General features: G+C 46.1%; 1 protein-coding gene across 6 annotated transcripts in view; it reads left to right on the plus strand.

Annotated features, from left to right (window-relative positions):
- MATN2 (matrilin 2) overlaps positions 1-18231 on the plus strand; it is a 155827-nt gene that overhangs the window by 9866 nt on the left and 127730 nt on the right. For all 6 annotated transcript variants that reach the window (XM_073794610.1, XM_073794608.1, XM_073794609.1 and 3 more), the window contains exon 2: positions 5914-6055. In XM_073794610.1, coding sequence (XP_073650711.1) covers positions 5914-6055 — 142 coding nt within the window. The remainder of the gene's footprint in view (positions 1-5913; positions 6056-18231) is intronic.

The raw sequence follows: 18231 nt of genomic DNA on the forward strand, positions 1-18231 counted from the left end.
CCATGAAATTGGGACCTCGTCCACCTCACAGAATGACTGTAGGGCCAAATGAGATAACAATATACAAGCGCCCAGCTCACTGCCTGGCCCATAGTAGGCACTTAGAAAATATTAGTGCTTTAGCTCCTTTGTCTTCTTGTGCGGGGGCAGGAAGAGGGTGTCATGCCCATCTTCCTCAGGGGAGCAGCGTTGTCCTGTCCTGGGCCCCTGTCCTGGGCCTGTGGTCTGGTTTAGGCTGAGGAACGCTGCTTCCAGACCACGCCTCTCATTTCATGGCTGACTCGTTAAAGCCCAGAGAGTTAAATCACCTAACCGAGGTCGCAGCGTGTTGTGACAGAGCCAGGCCTCTCCTCTCAAGGCCCACGGCACGTAGTGCTGGCTCTGATGGGATGCTACGCCATCTGTCGATTTACTTGAAACAGCGATGCTTAGAACAATTTCCTTCTCTCTCTCTCTGCCCCACCCTCTTGGTGAAGCTAAATGAAAAGACTCATTGTCTCATGGAGAGGAGAAAAATCGCTAGAACAAAAGTCAAAGCTGTTTAATTGTTTTAAAAAATATTCTTTCCATGCCCCCAAATGCTTCATGGAATCTGTTCTGATTGAATTAACCTCTATTTCTCAGCACAACAATGCTTCTCATATGCCCATATGTGAAAGGAACTGTTTCTCAAACATCATTTTGTTTTCCAGTTGGAACTGGATCTGGCTCCTGTTCTTCAAATGCTAGCAGCTGTAAATGCCTCCCTGAGAAACAGTGATTAATGTGGGCTACGTGTACTGACTTATTTTTTCTTGTTTCACTGCCATTGCGTTTTTTTTAAAAAAGCCTGTCTTGTCTGATATGAATATTGCCATGCTGGTTTTACGTTGACTTGTATACAGTATCCTTTTCCCCATTCTTTTAGTTTCTATTAAACAGCTTTTTAGAAGTCCAACTTAAAACAATCAAATTCATCACTTTGAAGTGTATAATTTGATGGGTTCTGACAAATGTATAGAGCCATGTAACCTCCACCATAATCATGATGTGAACATTTCTGCCACCCCTGAAATTTCCCTCCTGCCCCTTGGTAGCTGACCCTCTTTTCCCATCCCACCCCCTGGAACCATTGATCTTTCTGTCACAGAGTTTTGCCCTTTGTTGAATGTCATATAAATAGAATTGTTCAGTATGTATTCTTTTTGTGTCTGGCAGCTTTCACTCAGCCTAATTATTTTGAGATTCACCCATTACATCATTCCTTTAACTGCTGAGTAGTAGTCCATTGTATGGATGTACCACAATTTATTTATCTGTCCGTTAATATATGGACATTTGCATTGTTCCCAGTTTTCAGCTTTTACAAAGAAAGCTTCTATGAGCATCTGAGTATAAGTCTTTGTGTGGGTGTGTTTTTATATCTTCTGGGTAAATATCTAGGTTGCTGGTTTGCCCAGTTTGCCCAGGACTGAGTTTTCTGGGATGAAGAACTTTCAGTGCAAAAATACAGGCAATTCTAGGCAAACCAGACCAGTTGGTCACCCTGTGCTGTCTCATTTGGGAAGTGTATGTTTAACTGAATGAGAAACTGCTAAATTGTTTCCCTAAGTGGCTACACCATTTTGCATTCTTACCAGCAATGTATTAGGATTCCAGTTTTCCACATCTTCGCCAACACTTGGTTATATCAGTCTTTTTAATTTTTGTTATTCTAGTGGATTTGTCATGGAATGTCACTGTGATTTTTTTTTTGTGTGTGTGTGGTACGCTGGCCTCTCACTGTTGTGGCCTCTCCCGTTGCGGAGCACAGGCTCCGGACGCGCAGGCTCAGCGGCCATGGCTCACGGGCCCTGCCGCTCCACGGCATGTGGGATCTTCCCGAACTGGGGCACGAACCCGTGTCCCCTGCATCGGCAGGCGGACTCTCAACCACTGCGCCACCAGGGAAACCCCATTGTGATTTTTAATTTGCATTTTTCTAATGACTAAGAATGTTGAACATCTTCGCATACGTTTATTTGTTATCTGAATGTCTTCTTTGGCAATATGAGTGTTCAAATATTTTGCACATTTTCAAGTAGGTTGTTTGTCTTTGTGTTGAGTTATAAGAGCTTATGTCTGGAGATAAATGATATATCAGATAATGTTTTGTAAATCTTTTCTACCAGACTGTGACTTGCTGTGCCATTGCATTTTGAAAAAAGAACATTTGGGCTTCCCTGGTGGCGCAGTGATTGAGAGTCTGCCTGCCGATGCAGGGGACACGGGTTCGTGCCCCAGTCTGGGAAGATCCCACATGCCGTGGAGCGGCAGGGCCCGTGAGCCATGGCCACTGAGGCTGCGTGTCCGGAGCCTGTGCTCCGCAATGGGAGAGGCCACAACAGTGAGAGGCCCGCATACCGCAAACATAAAAAAAATTAAAAAAAGAAAAAGAAAAGAAAAAAAAAGAACATTTAAGAAAAATATTTTATTGACGTACAGTTGATTTACAATGTTGTGTTAATTTATACTGTACACAAAGTGATTCAGTTATACCTATACATACATTCTTTTTCATATTCTTTTCCATTATGGTTTATCACAGGATATTGTATATAGTTCCCGTGCTATGGTAGGACCTTGTTGTTTATTCATTCTATATAGAATAGTTTACATCTGCTAATTCCAAACTCCCAATCCATCCCTCCTCTCCCTCGGTAACCACAAGTCTATTCTCTATGTCTGTGAGTCTGTTTCTGTTTTGTAGATAAGTTCATTTGTGTCATATCTTAAATTCCACATATAAGTGGTATCATATGGTATTTGTCTTTCTCTTTCTGACTTACTTCACTTAGTATGATAATCTCTAGGTCCATCCATGTTGCTGCAAGTGGCATTATTTCATTCTGAAAAAGAGAGTTTTAAATACTTTTAGATACTAACATGTATTTTCAGATTATGGATTTGTGTGTCATTGTTTTAGTAGAGTAGTCATAAGTAAGCATCAAAGTTAATATAAGGTACATTAAATGGCTCAGTATGACAAAAATTAGCAGTGTGTACTTTATATTAATTGGTTTGCTTGCATAATGATGATAATAATAATAAGTAACTATTGCTTCTTGAGCACTTACTATGTGCCAGGCAGTGTTCTATGTGCTTTACATATATATGAGCTGATATAATTCATGCAACGATCAGGTTTCTTCATTATCCCCAGTTTAAAGATGAGGAAACTGAGGCAGAGAGAGGGAAAGTAACCTTCTCAGGGTTAGACAGCTAGAAGTGTTTATTTCTGTTTATTTTTTAACTCCCTATCCCTCATCTATCTTCAGGGCCTTTTGGTTGGCCATGGTAACTTGAAAATGCAAACACTTCTTGAAATCCACAGTAAACCCAAGCCACATGAAGTGGTATTTGTTTTTTGAAAATGATAATTATCCACCACATCGTGCTCTAAATGTTTGGATTTAATTGCAGATGTGTCAGGATGGACGTGCGCCTTCAGAGCATGTTGTATACATTTTAAAAGAAATAAACGCGGACTTTGTATTTGCTCAGATGGGAGGAAGGAGAACATCATTAAGATAATAAATCACATATAAATGACATAACACACTTAGAATGTCACATAAAATGTGATAAATACCAAGGAAACTTGACAGTAAACAGTAGGTTTAAGATCAGAGAAAGAGGCAAAATCTTTTTTCTTCCTTTTCTAGAAAGGAGTCTCACAGATTAAGCTATGAATAGGGAACAGTCCAATTAGTAAAGAGTTAATTTGTTCATAAGGGGTGGGCAGTAGTTATCTGTAATGAACTAGCAATGCTCTGGAGCTTCACCCCTTTATCAGCTGCATACCCTTGGGCAAATTATTGAACTTCTCTAGTTATTGTAAGAATTAAATGACTTAATAAATTTAAAGCACTTGGCCCAGTGCCTGGCACATAGTAAGTGCTGAATAAACATCTGCTATTTTTAATAGAATTTTAATGCATAGTGAAAAGTGAGCTAGCTCAACACAGCAAGTGTGAAAAACTGTGGACTTTGAAGGTCGACAGACCTGGGTTCATCTACAGGTCAATTCCTGAAAGCAGTTTGCTGAGCAAACAGTTCACTGAATTATTATTTACTTTTTCCTGTTTTAGGAAGTGGTCCCTGCCCCTGCCCTGCCCTGTTTCCACCTCTGGTGGTGAAACAGCTATGGCCTTTCATGAATTGCCTTATGGGGACTTGACTTGCAGCTAATCAAGTTTTCTCTCATCGGTGAATTGGCAAATTAGCCTCTTACCCTGGGTTTGAATCCTAACTTTGCTACTTACTTTAGCTGGGTGACCTAGGTCAAGTTACTAAACTTCTCTGGGCCTCAGTTTCCCCATCTCTAAAAAGCAGAAATAGGGCTTCCCTGGTGGCGCAGTGGTTGAGAGTCCGCCTGCCGATGCAGGGGACACGGGTTCATGCCCCGGTCCGGGAAGATCCCACATGCGGCGGAGCGGCTGGGCCCGTGAGCCATGGCTGCTGAGCCTGCACGTCCGGAGCCTGTGCTCCGCAACGGGAGAGGCCGCAACAGTGAGAGGCCCGCGTACCGCAAAAAAATAAATAAAATAAATAAAATAAAAAGCAGAAATAATAATTCTGATTTATGCGAGATACGTCTGAAGATTGAATGAAATCAACTGGGTGAAATTGCCAAGCACAGGATGAGGATTTAGTAAAGACTTTACAGCAGATGATCTTCCTTAAATGTTGTTCCTCCTTAAATATTCCCTCCTCCTCACTAGTCTGTATAAATTAATAAATTGCTATGACACCCACTATAATGATAGAAACTAGAAGAAAAATACGTTTAAACCTAGTCCCAGGATATTGCCTTCTCCACGAGGGTTTGCGAGGCAGAATAGGCAACATCATTCACCATGTGGAAAGTACCTTTCTCATCCCATGTGAAGCACTGAGATTGGCCATCCTGGGAAACCCTGGATCTGACCATGTCGCTTCCCTGCTCAGAATCTTTCCTCCAGAGCCTTCACACCAGCTACTCTCCAGGACCAGTACAGAAAACGGGTAAAGTCTGGTCAAGAGTGTGCTTCTCTGGTTGAAACTCCCTCACCCCTGTGGATATCTGAAGCTCAACTCAAGAGTCAAAATTCTTTCTGCATCCGAGAGCTTTGTGCTCAACGTTGCGTTTGATCCTATTCTTCTCTGGTCCCCTAACGCTGTTGCTTGTTTCCTTGTCCTCGCCTCCCCATGTGTGCCAGACACTACCCTGAATGCTTTCGTTACGTGGATTAAGTCACCCAATTAACCATATTCCCACATGGCATGAGGAGGTTAAGCAGATTGCCCAAGGTCACACACAGTTAGCAAGTGTCAGAGCCAGGACACTTCAAAGCCAGGCGGTCTGGTGCCAGGGTCCAAGCCCTTAAAAACACTGCACCACGTTCCCTCTTAATAGATGTGTGTGGAAGGCAGGGAGGCTAGGAGGCTAAGTCATGCTATCTTATGCAACTGTATATGTATTCCTTGGGAAACATATATGTTAATTTGTACCATCCACTATTATTAGACTAAGAAAATATTGTTACTTGGAATCCTCAGATGTAGTTTTTCCTTTTTCAAATCCAAGATATAGAATGTGACTATGAATAATTGATAATGAACTTGATTGAAAAGAAACTTCAGGGTAGAGTTTTTTCCCCCAAGTTTTCCATTCAGTCTTACAGTGACAAAAAATTCAACTACGTACGCCCTGCTCAGAGTATCCAAGAACCTACCAGTGGGTCTGAGGGTCATACACACAAATGGAATTTTCAGTACAAGTGGCCTGTCTGATCTGGGGAAAGGCGGGGGGTGAGTCTGCAGCACCTAGCATTCAGGGAGACGAGAAACCTCGCCCCGCCCTCTTCTCCCGTTGTGTTTGTCACAGCCTTGCCCCTCTTTCTCTTCTTGAAGATGGAAAAGATGCTGGTGGGCTGCTTTCTGCTGATCCTCGGACAGATCCTCCTCCTACCCGCTGAGGCCAGGGAGTGGCCTCCTTCCAGGTCCATCTCCAGAGGGAGACATGCTCGGACCCACCCTCAGACGGCCCTCCTGGGTGAGTGACGGGGCTCCACCTACAGAAGTAGGAAGAGGTGGTCGAGGGTGGACCTCCAGACCAGGGGATGGGTGTCCGTCGGGGCAGCTCTCCCAGCCCTGGGTCCCGTGTTGGGCGTGCTGGGGGAGAGGGCATCTCATTGGCAATGAGTGCATCCTGAGTTGAGAATGTGGTTGTACACGGGTTTTCAAATGAAATTAAACCTCTTCTATTGCAAAGCTTTTCAGTTAATCTGAAGCTCATGACTTGTCTCCAATAAGCAACGGCACTGAGTTTTTATCTGAAAAAGCCCTGGTTGGACTTACCTGGACAAGGGTGTTCTGAGAATTTTTTATTGGATTTGTCTGGCTAATCTGTGTTAATAATGCTTCCCTGCCTGGCAGAATGAGAAGTAGAGCAGGCGGGTTTGGGGAAGGTGGGAGCCGGCACAAGAGAGAGGTGGAATCAAGATATTAGAAATGGGGGCTTCCCTGGTGGCGCAGCGGTAGAGAGTCCGCCTGCCGATGCAGGGGACATGGGTTCGTGCCCCGGTCCGGGAGGATCCCACATGCCGCGGAGCGGCTGGGCCCGTGAGCCATGGCCGCTGAGCCTGCGCGTCCGGAGCCTGTGCTCCGCAACGGGAGAGGCCACAACAGTGAGAGGCCCGCGTACCGAAAAAAAAAAAAAAAAAGATATTAGAAATGGAAAATGTTAGAGGTCTGTTAGGCTCACCCAGTGAACGTGTTTTCTTCAGGTGAATCCTTTTCTTTCTCCAAGAGGAAGGAAAGGTCCTGAAAACACACAGAATATAGATGTATGGGCCTGGTTCTAAACATGGGCTCTGGAAAGCCTAGGATGTGGGGGGTTAACAGGAAGGCTGGCCAGTGAAAGGATGGTGGGTTTTGGCATAGACCTGAGTTCATAGACCTGGCTCTGGTACTGACCAAGTGTGTACACTCAGGCAACGTGACCTCTCCGAGGTTCAGTCTCCTCATCCGTAAAATGGGAATGTTAATGCTGATCTTGGAATATTTTTGTGAGGAGAAAGCCAGATAATTAATATATGTAAATTATAGTCATGCAGTGAATGAAAGCTTTACCACAACCATCATTCCAGGAAGTTGTTCTCCAAAACTGTGTTTTATATTTGTACCCCCTAAAATCTCACCCCCTATGAAGGCCACTGAGAAAACTGCCCAGTGCCTGGTCGCCTCAGCATCCGAAATGACAGAGACCAGAGGAACCAAAAGCTCTGTTTTGAGAGGTCAGAATCTTTACGGTGTTAACCTAACCAATGACTCCATGATGCTGGGCCCTCCATGTCTTTAGTCTCTTGAGAATCTGTTTCCATAGTGACATAAACATAGGACTTCTGCAAATGTGGAAAGGACTGGGGGATATTTAGTACGCTGATTAAAGGGTTTTTTTTTTTTTTTTTGCGGTACGCGGGCCTCTCACTGTTGTGGCCTCTCCCGTTGCGGAGCACAGGCTCCGGACGCGCAGGCTCAGCGGCCGTGGTTCACGGGCCCAGCCACTCCACGGCATGTGGGAACTTCCTGGACCGGGGCACGAACCCGTGTCCCCTGCATCGGCAGGCGGACTCTCAACCACTATGCCACCAGGGAAGCCCTAAAGGGTTTTTTTAAAAACAAATTTCAAGATGATAAACATATACCATCATATGATAAACATATCTATCTATCATCTATCTATCTATGTATCTATCATCTATCTATCTGTCATCTATCTATCTATGTATCTATCTATCATCTATCTATCTATCATCTATCTATCTATCTTATCTATCTATCTATCATCTATCTATCTAGAAAGACAGAGGTGGTGGAGATATGTAGGCGTGTGTGTGGGGGAGAGAGAGAGAGAGCTGGAAACGCCTGATTCCTAGATCAGCAGCAGCGATTACACAGTTGGGTTTCTGATGGGGATGCTTTCGGAATGAGCCTCTACACTCTTAGCCAGAAAAGCATACTCCTCTTGGTGTCAAATATCTCTGCCCCCATGCCGTCCCCACCCCCTGCCTCTCTCTCTCTCTCTTCTCTCCCCACCTCCGACACATACTTGTACACACACATGCACACAAACACACACACTCACACACTCTCATACCCCCTCCCCCCGCCACGGGGCATCCCCTAGTTGTCAGCATTCACTGCCCTCTCCTTCACCCTGAGCTCATGCTCTGAAGTAGAAACCCCTTGTCTTCGGAGATAAAAGATCCTGTTTTGCTAAGGGCATCCATCCCACGTCCAGTATCCCCCCCTCCCCTTTTCTCATTTTGTAGGAGAATGTGTCAGGGACAAAGAGGGGGATGGGATGTGGCACATCTCTGCCCGCCAGGAGATGGCGTGGCCGCTCTCTGACATGCTGGAGGGCTGCTTGACTTGGGAACAGGGTGAGTGAGTGAGAATCGTGAAACCAAAGGCCAACACCGCAACTCTGGCCTGGATCCTCTAGTGCCATCTGCTTTTGGTCTACCTTTGACAGCGAACAGAGATGGAGAAGCTATGCTTGTTGTGGTCCTTGCCCTGGTCACTGTTTTTGTGGCAGATCATTTTGGCTGTATTTGTGCTATCCACTGCATGGTGTATCTCCCCAGTTACTTGCTTACATGGGGTGTCTCTGAAAGTTTAACAGAGTAGAAGCAGAATTGTTTCTTAGGTTAATTTTTCATTTGAATTTTCTGATTTTTAAAAAAATATTTATATTTATGTCTAAATTCAAGTCAGAGGCCCAGTAACAACTTGAGCCAGTTAAAAAAAAAATAATGCAGATATTTATCTGCCCTCCTGTGAATGTTTGCACGTTGCTCGGGCGGTAGCCTGTGATGTGTGGGCTTCCCTTCTACTTCATTCATTCACCTGGACTTTCTGCTTTGTGCCAGACATGAGGGGGTTAAAGAACAACCACCATCAGGAAGCACTTGTGCGGTGGGGGAGACAGACATGTAAAAAGGTCATTAATTTGCTGGAGTCGGTGTGCAATGGTAGAGGCATAGCTAAGTTAACAGCTCTACTCTGCCTGCTGTAGGCTCAGTATAAGAAGGTGGTCTCAGGACCCTTGTACACTCAAAAATTATTGAGGATACCAAAGAGCTTTTATTTTTGTGGGTTAAGTCTACTGAGGTTTACTGGATCAGAAACTGAAATGGAGAACTTTAAAAACTATTAATTAGGGGCTTCCCTGGTGGCGCAGTGGTTGAGAGTCTGCCTGCTGATGCAGGGGACGCGGGTTCGTGCCCCGGTCTGGGAAGATCCCACATGCCGCGGAGCGGCTAGGCCCGTGAGCCATGGCCGCTGAGCCTGCGGGTCCAGAGCCTGTGCTCCGCAACGGGAGAGTCCACAATGGTGAGAGGCCCGCGTACCGCCAAAAAAAAAAAAAACCAAAAAAACCCTATAAATTAATTAATTTTAAAATAACAATAATAAACCCATAACCTAACCATAATGTAAGTAAAAATATTTGTATAATAATATTTTCTAAATTGAAAAAATTGTGAGAAGAATGGCAGGATTTTACATTTTTGCAAATCTGTTCAGTGTCTGGCTTAATTAAAGACAGCTGGATTCTCATTTCTCATCCATTCAGCCTTTCATGAAATATTGTTTTGGTTGGGTTACATGAAGAAACTATGGCCTCACACAGACATGTAGTCAGAAAAAGAAGACGTTTTTTAATAGCCTTTTCTTGTGATTATGGATATTCTCCGATAGAACACCAAAACTTGACAAAAGGTAGTTCCTTAAAGGTTAACTGCAATGTGGAATCTAAAACCACATCAATAAACATTTCGAACGATGTTCACACATAAGAGAGAGTATAAAAGGCAAACATTAGTACTGTTACAAAAACAGTTTTGATCTCATGGACCCTGTGAAGGGGGTCCCCAAACCACACTTTGTAAATGGCTGGTTTCGGGAAACGTTCCTAGGGAAAGTTGAGGCCACGTGGAGCTGGGAGATGAGCTGGCAGGAGAGGGGTGAGGATGGAGCACGGAGGCGGGACCTGGTGAAGCCATCAGGGTACCCTGTCTGTCAGGCAGGTAGTCTGAGCTGGGGACAAGCCCAGAGGAGTTGGGAACCAGCTCACTTAGAACCTCAGGGGCTCCGACGAAAAGTCTGGGCTTCATGCTGCAGGGGTGGGAGCCCCTGGAGGACTCTCAGCTGACAACAGTGGCGATCACTGCTGACTCCTTTTCTACCCCCTACTGTGCCATCTGGACTGCCTTAGTCTTCCAGGGCTGGGGCAAAGGGCAGGGAGAGCCTGCAGTCCCAGGCCACCAGGAAAACCAGTGAGCACATTCTCCAACTCAAAGTCCCTTCAAGGCAACTATGCTGGCTGGTGGAGTTGGAGCCGCAGGGTGTGCTGTACGCAGAGCCTAAGCTCATGGAAACCTTCAGGTTCTTCCCTCTGCACCCATCCTGCATCAGTGGCACCCGTCCCCTCCCAAACTCTTCCCTAAGGTCCCCTCAAGGTGGTGCTAACTGGAAGTCCTGTTGCTTCCCATCCTTAACTGCTGCCTGCTTTGCTTGTGTACATTTTTCTCTTTACTATATCACAGTCATATGGGGGTGGACCTGTCGCCAGGGCAACCAGTGGGGGCATATCAGCCTTTTTGGAAACCTTCACCCTCCTTGCCCAAACTCCCACTGTACTGGTGACTCCCCTCACTCCTGGAATGAGAGCACACACTCAAACTGTCTGCGCTTCAGCCCACTGGCTCCCCTGTTTCATCTGTCTTTTACCAAGTCTTGTTGACATGTGCTTTCTTTTCTAAATTTACCAGCCTATCTCATTTTATTTCTACTTCCTCTCCCTATAATAGATTCCCCTTTTGGATCAATAGCACTCACGAAGAATTCATGTTTTTTTTTAATATTAAAAAAATTAAATTTGAAAGGAGGGTGACCCCATAGTGTGTTCAAGGGATGGTGGGAGCTGACACTCCCTCCCCCCAGCCACTCTGCTAGGAAAAATTCCAGAGGTGTGCGAGGGCAGAGGTCACAGGATTTAGTGAAATTTCTGCATAGCAGTTAATTTACTACTTAAAAATAAAGCTAATAAAGCTAATCTAAGAACTCACTGTATACAGCCCCAAATTCTGTTCCTTGGAAACCACAGTACATTAGGAGGCATTTATTTTCAGTTCTGCATACATCTCTAGTGAAACCTGACATCAAAACATGGGTAAAAATGCAAAAATGTGTTTTGTATGAGGAGCTGAAACCGCCTAAGTTAGCAATGTGGCTGAAGGGGTTGGCTGGCATGAGCGTTAAGAATGTCCTGCTCTGGATTGCCAGTGGAGGTTTTCGCCTAGGTTGATAATTATTAACATTTTCAAGCATTGGCTGACAGCAAATGAATTTCCACATCCTGAAACAATCCCCCTAATTGACATTTGTTGGCACCCTCCGTGAAGGAGGAAAAGCAGATGCCGGAAGCCCTCTGAGCTTCTGGTTTCTGGAAGGACAGACCCATTGAGGTCACCGGTCTTACATGCCCTGAAGCCACTTTGTCATGGATGCAACTTTGGTCTCCTTCCCTGAGCTTTCCAGGGCTTTGTTCACCCTCTTCCTTCTACCTGGAGTATCTTTCCTTGGCCAAGGCTTGTTATCAGCCAGGGCCAGGCCAAATGCCACCTTCTCCTGCTGCCAGCCAGGCAGGACCCTCCCATCCCGGGATGGGCCACATGCACTGCAGGTCCTCTACCAAGGTGTCAACCCTCTTTGCCTTATTCTGAGGGGTAATAACGGCACATACCCGAGGATTCCTATTCTGGTTATTCTTGTACTTGCCTTGTTTTTAGTACCGGATTGTACACCCTTGAAGAAGGGGACTGTTTTTCATGTCTCATGACACCTCTGGAGGTACTGAGCCCCTGTTGTGAGCAGGGACAAGCTAGCTCACTTGATCTGTAAAAAAAAAAACCACTGCAAGGTGGTTATTGGTTTATCTCATTTTCAGACGAGGAAGCCAAGGCAAAGAGAAGTAAAGCGATCTGGCAAACTTGTTAAGGCTTCTGAAAACCTAGAATGAAAAGGTGACCTTCCGCCCCTGCCCCCGCCCCTCGCCCCAGGAGAGGATGCGTGACTCAGGAGATGTGTGTTTGAGCAAAGAAAAAGGCACCTCACACTCGAGCTGGCTCCCCGACCAGGAGTTTTGAGAAGAAGAGGAAATACCCATCAGTATTTGGAGCTGCGGCTGCTCCTAAGGGAAACACCGGGGTCGCCGACCTCGAGCCCCTGCTTTGGCCCCGCCCACGGCGAAAGCTCCGCGCGTGTGTTGGACCCCTGACAGGATGAGGCGTACAGGTGGCTGATTTCATCCTCTTGTGCATGGTTTCAGCCTCTTAGCAAGCGACCCGGGGCAAGCCGCTTTTCTTCTGAGGTGGCTGAAGTCAGGGATCCTTCAGGTCTCGTCTGGGGCGTGGTGACATCACCGATTCCCGCCTTCCAGTTGTCCCTTCTCTGGTTCCCGTAGTGAACCCTCCCCCCCGCCCCCCATGCAATCATTGGCTTTCTTTCCCTCTCTGCAGGTGAGAGGGAGAAGCTTTGAGACAGAGAGAGTGGGGCAACAGAATCAGGCAGGAGGCGGCGGCGGGGGGCGGGGTGGGGTGGGGGTAAGGATCAGGAAACTGAACAGTGGTTCCCAAATTTCACTGTGTGTCAGAAGCTCCTGAAGGGCTCGCTGCACTCAGACCACTGGTTCCCATGCCTGGAGTGTTTGATTCAGTAAGTCTGGGTTGGGGCCTGAGAAATTGCATTTCTGGAGACCTCAGTTTGAGAACCTTCGCAGAAGAGAAATCTGGGAGGTGGGGTGGGGATGGGCAGGAGGAAAAGGTCTTAGGAAGAGGTGCTGTGGGGCACGAGCCAGATGCAGGATGAAAAACATTTGCTTAGAAAATTGCAGCTGGAGGGTATAAGCAAACTGTAAGCCAGGTCAATCAACCCTTTCTGGGGCTTTAAAAATAAGCTGCTAACATTTTTCTACCTAAGGGGAGTTAGCCAAGGGGGGGGGGGGGACTCAAGCCTCTTACAGCGCAGTGATTAACACATATCTAAAGAATCCAGTGGCTGGCGTGTGTCTTTATCATTATAACTGTTTATAAAAATGAAGGTTGATGCGTAGAGCTTATTGAATTGTCTTAACTATAGCAAAGGCTTTTTATATTTATTTATGTTTGGCTGCATTGTGTCTTCGTTGCTGCACACGGGCTTTTTCTAGTTGTGAGGAGCTGGGGCTACTCTTCGTTGCGGTGCGCGGGCTTCTCATTGCGGTGGCTTCTCTTGTTGCGGAGCACGGCGCGCGGGCTTCAGTAGTTGTAGCTCACGGGTTTAGTTGCTCTGCGTCATGTGGGATCTTCCCAGGCCAGGGATCGAACCCGTGTCCCCTGCAGTGACAGGCAGATTCTTAACCACTGTGCCACTAGGGAAGTCCTGTAGCAAAGGCTTTTTAAAAAATAACCCCTTTTGGGCTTCCCTGGTAGCACAGTGGTTGAGGGTCCGCCTGCCGATGCAGGGGACACGGATTCGTGCCCCGGTACGGGAGGATCCCACATGCCGCGGAGCGGCTGGGCCCGTGAGCCATGGCCGCTGAGCCTGCGCGTCCGGAGCCTGTGCTCCGCAACGGGAGGGGCCGCAGCAGTGAGAGGCCCGCGTACCGCAAAACAATAAATAAATAAAATAAACCCTTTGAAGTAAAATCACCCCCCTCCCTTTTATCAGTCCCCCTCTATGCATCCTCTGTAATACGGTCGGGATGGAATTACGGACCTGATGGAGGGACTGTCATGGCTGCTGCTCAGCCCAGATGCAGAAAGTACATCTCATCTCATCCCTCCCTGCATGTGCTCTCTGTTTTAGGTATAAACTAACGTCTCTGTTGTCATTCAATTTTTAGAAACTGTAGGAAGTGAATTCTTCATTCCAGTCTTGTGATTAATACTGGGAAAACTCCAAAAAGCATTAGTATCTGACTTCTAACAAGCCACAGAGTTAAAAGCTTTCCTACCCAATGAATGTATAACTTGATTCTTTTTTCTTTTACAGATTCTCTCTCTCACCTTCTCTTCTCTAGTAAACTCTTTATCCCCTGCCTTTTCCATAACTTTCCATTATCGCTTCCTCTCCATTCACTCCCTCCTTCAGTTCCAGGATGTTTGATCCTCAGCTTGCTCATGTGTTTGGCACCTGCAGTGTGTATATGTGGGGGGATGGGGTGGAGGACGTCCCCTCGGTGGGTGACATAGCCACCGTTCTTTTCTCCTCTTTGATGACTGCTGTTCTTGGGGGGCGAGGCATACAGCCTTACCCCTCTGGAGCCAATTGTGTCCCAGGTTTCCCCACCTGATTTTAATAATGACAACAGTGGTAACGATGGCTGCCCGTTTGGGGGAAACATCTACTATGTGCCAGGCACTGTGCTAGGCAGTTCACCCTTCCCTTCATGATATTATTATCCCCATTTTGCAGATGAAGAAACTGAGGCTTAGAGAGGTTAAATGTTTTGCACAAGGTCGTGCAACCACTGAGCAGCAGAGGCGGGGTTGGAGAAGCCAACATAACATTTCCTCTGCTCAAACCCTTTCTGGCAATCCTACCTCCTCTGTTTCATCCAAGCGAATTGGACTCATCTTTCGGGTCTATGTGGAAGCAGCCCTAATCTTCTAGGTTGGGGTACCCCACATCACATCCCCGCAGCATGCCCGTCTGTCCCAGCCCAGTACTTGTCAGCCTTGGTAGTGATTGATTGCTGGCGTTGATGTCTGTGTTGTATTGGTGATGCTAGTAACATGCCAGGTACACAACAGACACTCAGTAAATTCCTAGAGAAGGAGAAAATGAACCAACAAATGGGCAAAGAGGAAAAGTCTCTAAAGCCAGGGCATGCAGAAAAGAGTTGAAAGACCTGAGGATGTTTAGTTTGAAAAAAAAAAGTGAAGATGAAGGGCTCTCTGAAGGCTGTGTTATGGCAGAGTTTGACTTGTTAAGACCTTAAAGAGGAGACGCGGACCCAAATACCTGTGCTTTTTTTTAATAAATAAATTTATTTATTTATTTTTGGCTGTTTTGGGTCTTCGTTGTTGCGCACAGGCTTTTCCTAGTTGCAGTGAGCGGGGGCTCCTCTTCGTTGTGGTGCGCAGGCTTCTCATTGCTGTGGCTTCTCCTGTTTTGGAGCACGGGCTCTAGGCACGCAAGCTTCAGTAGTTGTGGCTCATGGGCTCTAGAGCGCAGTCTCAGTAGTTGTGACATACAGGCTTGGTTGCTCTGTGGCATGTGGGATCTTCCCGGACCGGGGCTCGAACCCGTGTCCCCTGCATTGGCAGGCAGATTCTTAACCACTGAGCCACGAGGGAAGTCCCAATACCTGTGCTTTTAAGGAGACAGATGTTTCTTCCATATGAAACTTTGTAGCCCCTGGATTAGCCCCGGAAATGAACTGGCTCCTCAGGCTTCAGGGATATGGAAGGCCTTGTGTGCAGGGGGTTAAGTAAGGCTCTCATCTGCAAACCATCACATTCCAGGATTCTGGGGAGGCGCTTGGAGAATTAGGAAATGAACTCAAAGATAAGGACTTTCTCCTCTATTAAAAAAAAAAAAGCTAAATATTTGGTTTCCAAGAAAAATCTGCCTTAGGAGCCTTTGAAATAACATTTTTTAAACAAGGGAGAAACTGCGAAATTTTTAGTGATGGCAACATATAATTTGTTGAATACCTGGGTTTCACTTCTGGCAATGTTCACCGAATGAGTGAAAGAATGATTACAGGTATATTGCCTTAGCTTTTTTGGTTAATTTACGTAGAGCTTGCAGTCAACAGAAGTCACTAAACTTTTATTACAGGTGGCGTAGTATCATATAGCACAGCGGTCCCCAACCCTTTTGGCACCGGGGACCAGTTTTGTGGAAGACAATTTTTCCACTGATGGGGGTGGGGGATGGTTCAGGGGTAATGTGAGTGATGGGGAGCGGTGGGGAGCAGTGGGGGCAACGGGGAGCGGCAGATGAAGCTTCGCTCGCTCGCCCACTGGCTGCTCACCTCCTGCTGTGTGGCCCAGTTCCTAACAGGCCGTGGACTGGTACCAGGGTTTGGGGACCCCTGATATACCAAACTATTTTTTTTAAACTTAAGTGGAATACTTAAAATTCTTTGTATTAAATTTTATCTTCTTCATTTAGGTTCATCATTCTCAACTCATTTATTTTTCCTCCTTAACTTAGCAAGTTTGAATCATTTGCAAATTTGATGAAATGTTTTCTGTATCTTTCTCCAAGTCCCCACTGAAAATATTAAAAGATATTTTATATTCTTTTGAAATGATTATAAAGAATAATCATCTTTACTTTAAAAATTCATGTCTAAATATTTAATGTCTATTAGATACTGAAACTATCGATACAAGGAGAGTTAGTTCAAACGTTGCCTGAATAATCAATCCATAAACATTTCATGTATTCTTGAGAGGAAATATTATGGAGACTTGAGTTGTATATTAGTTTGTTAGGGCTGCCATAACAAAGTGACACAGACTGGGTGGCTTAAACAACAGAAATTTATTTTCCCATGATTCTGGAGGCCAGAAGTCCCAGGTCAAGGTGCCAGCTGAATGGATTCTTGGTGATGTTGCCGAACGCAAGTGTGTGTGCCAGAGACACAGTGAGGCCAAACACCAAAACGTCATAGTCTGGAGCAGAGGAAGGTTTATTGCAGAGCCGAGCAAGGAGAACGGGTAGCTCATGCCCAGAAAAATCCCTGAACTCCCTGAAGGGTTTCAGCAAAGCATTTTTAAAGACCGGGTGAGCAGGTGAGGAGGGGTGTCCCAGAGCATGTGATCAGCTCATTCACACTTCCCTTATTTGTTGATGGTGAGGTAGCAGGGTGGTCAACATTATCAATCCTTAGGTGCCAGAAGGTCTGGGGGCTACTTGATTATCAAGTAGTTAAGTTTTTCTGTTTGGGTGGTGGTTTTTAGTATCTGAAAAGCTCAGGAAATATGCATGAGATACTATTATCTGGGTACTTCAGAGAGGAGCTAGAGCAGAGGATATGGGGAGGGGTCTGTCCCAGGAAGGCCCCATAGGGTCCTGCTCAGTTACAGTGAGGCCTCTCATCTGGGCTTGCAGATGGCCACCCGCATCCTGTGTCCTCACATGGGCTTCCCTCTGTATCTGTCTGCGTCCACATTTCCTCTTCTTATCAGGACGCCAGTCATATTGGATTAGAGCCCACCCTAATGATCTCTTTTAATCTTTATCACCTCTTTAAAGACCTTATCTCCAAATACAGTCACGTTCTGAGGTAGTAGGCTTCAACTTATGAATTTTGGGGACACAGTTCAGCCCGTAACAAGCTGCTTTGCTTCCTGCTTTCCCAGTTTGTGGAGGACAGTATGTCTTCTCTGACATGTTCCTAAGTAGTCTCTTTTTCCTTTCTGTTCCCTTTATCTTCCCTTTCAGGGTGGTATAACTGTTACTGACGTACTCCAGGGAAGCATGTTCAAAGACTTCAGTGGTGTGGTACTTATTAATTTACCACATTTCTGAGTCTTTAAAGCAGATTGGACAAGCCCAGGGGGTTGGGCAGCCAATGTCCTTGGGCTGCAGATGGGAAACCAGTGCAGTCTAGCCAGGATGTGAAACCAAGTCCGGGTAAGATCTTTCAAAAGCCAGGAATTAAAACCACTAGCTCAGACAAGCTTCCTTTCAGTATATCCAGAGGAGGCTGATTTATAGGGAAAGATGAAAGGAGAAAGGAGGGCAGTGTGTGTATTTTGGCGGTTCACAGGATGGTGAGGCTAAGAAAGGAGGAGGAGGGAGAAGTTATCGTAAGCCCGCAGGCAGTCAGTGAGTGAGAACATCAAAGAGGAAGCTGGACGGCCAGATGTACAAAGAGCTGGTGCAGGGGAAGGGGCTGGGGGAGAAACAGGAGGAACGTAAACATCTGACCGCTTGGGCTCAGAGCCAGGAGGGGCCTTTGGAAAGGCACGATGGAGTAGGTGCAGTGAGGGGCATTTGGCCATGGGAAACCCTGGGAAGATGAGCCCCTGAGGCTTTTAAAGTCCAGTTGGACCATGAAGTAAACTGCAGAGGAATCCTGTCCAAGGGGCTCAGGTCTGGCCAAGCCTGTGAGAGGCTGCTTTCCATCTCCAGCTCTTAATTCCCCAGGCCTGACACTGGGCC

Source organism: Tursiops truncatus, chromosome 17 (genome assembly GCF_011762595.2).
Source record: "Tursiops truncatus isolate mTurTru1 chromosome 17, mTurTru1.mat.Y, whole genome shotgun sequence".
Classification (NCBI taxonomy): Eukaryota; Metazoa; Chordata; class Mammalia; order Artiodactyla; family Delphinidae; genus Tursiops; species Tursiops truncatus.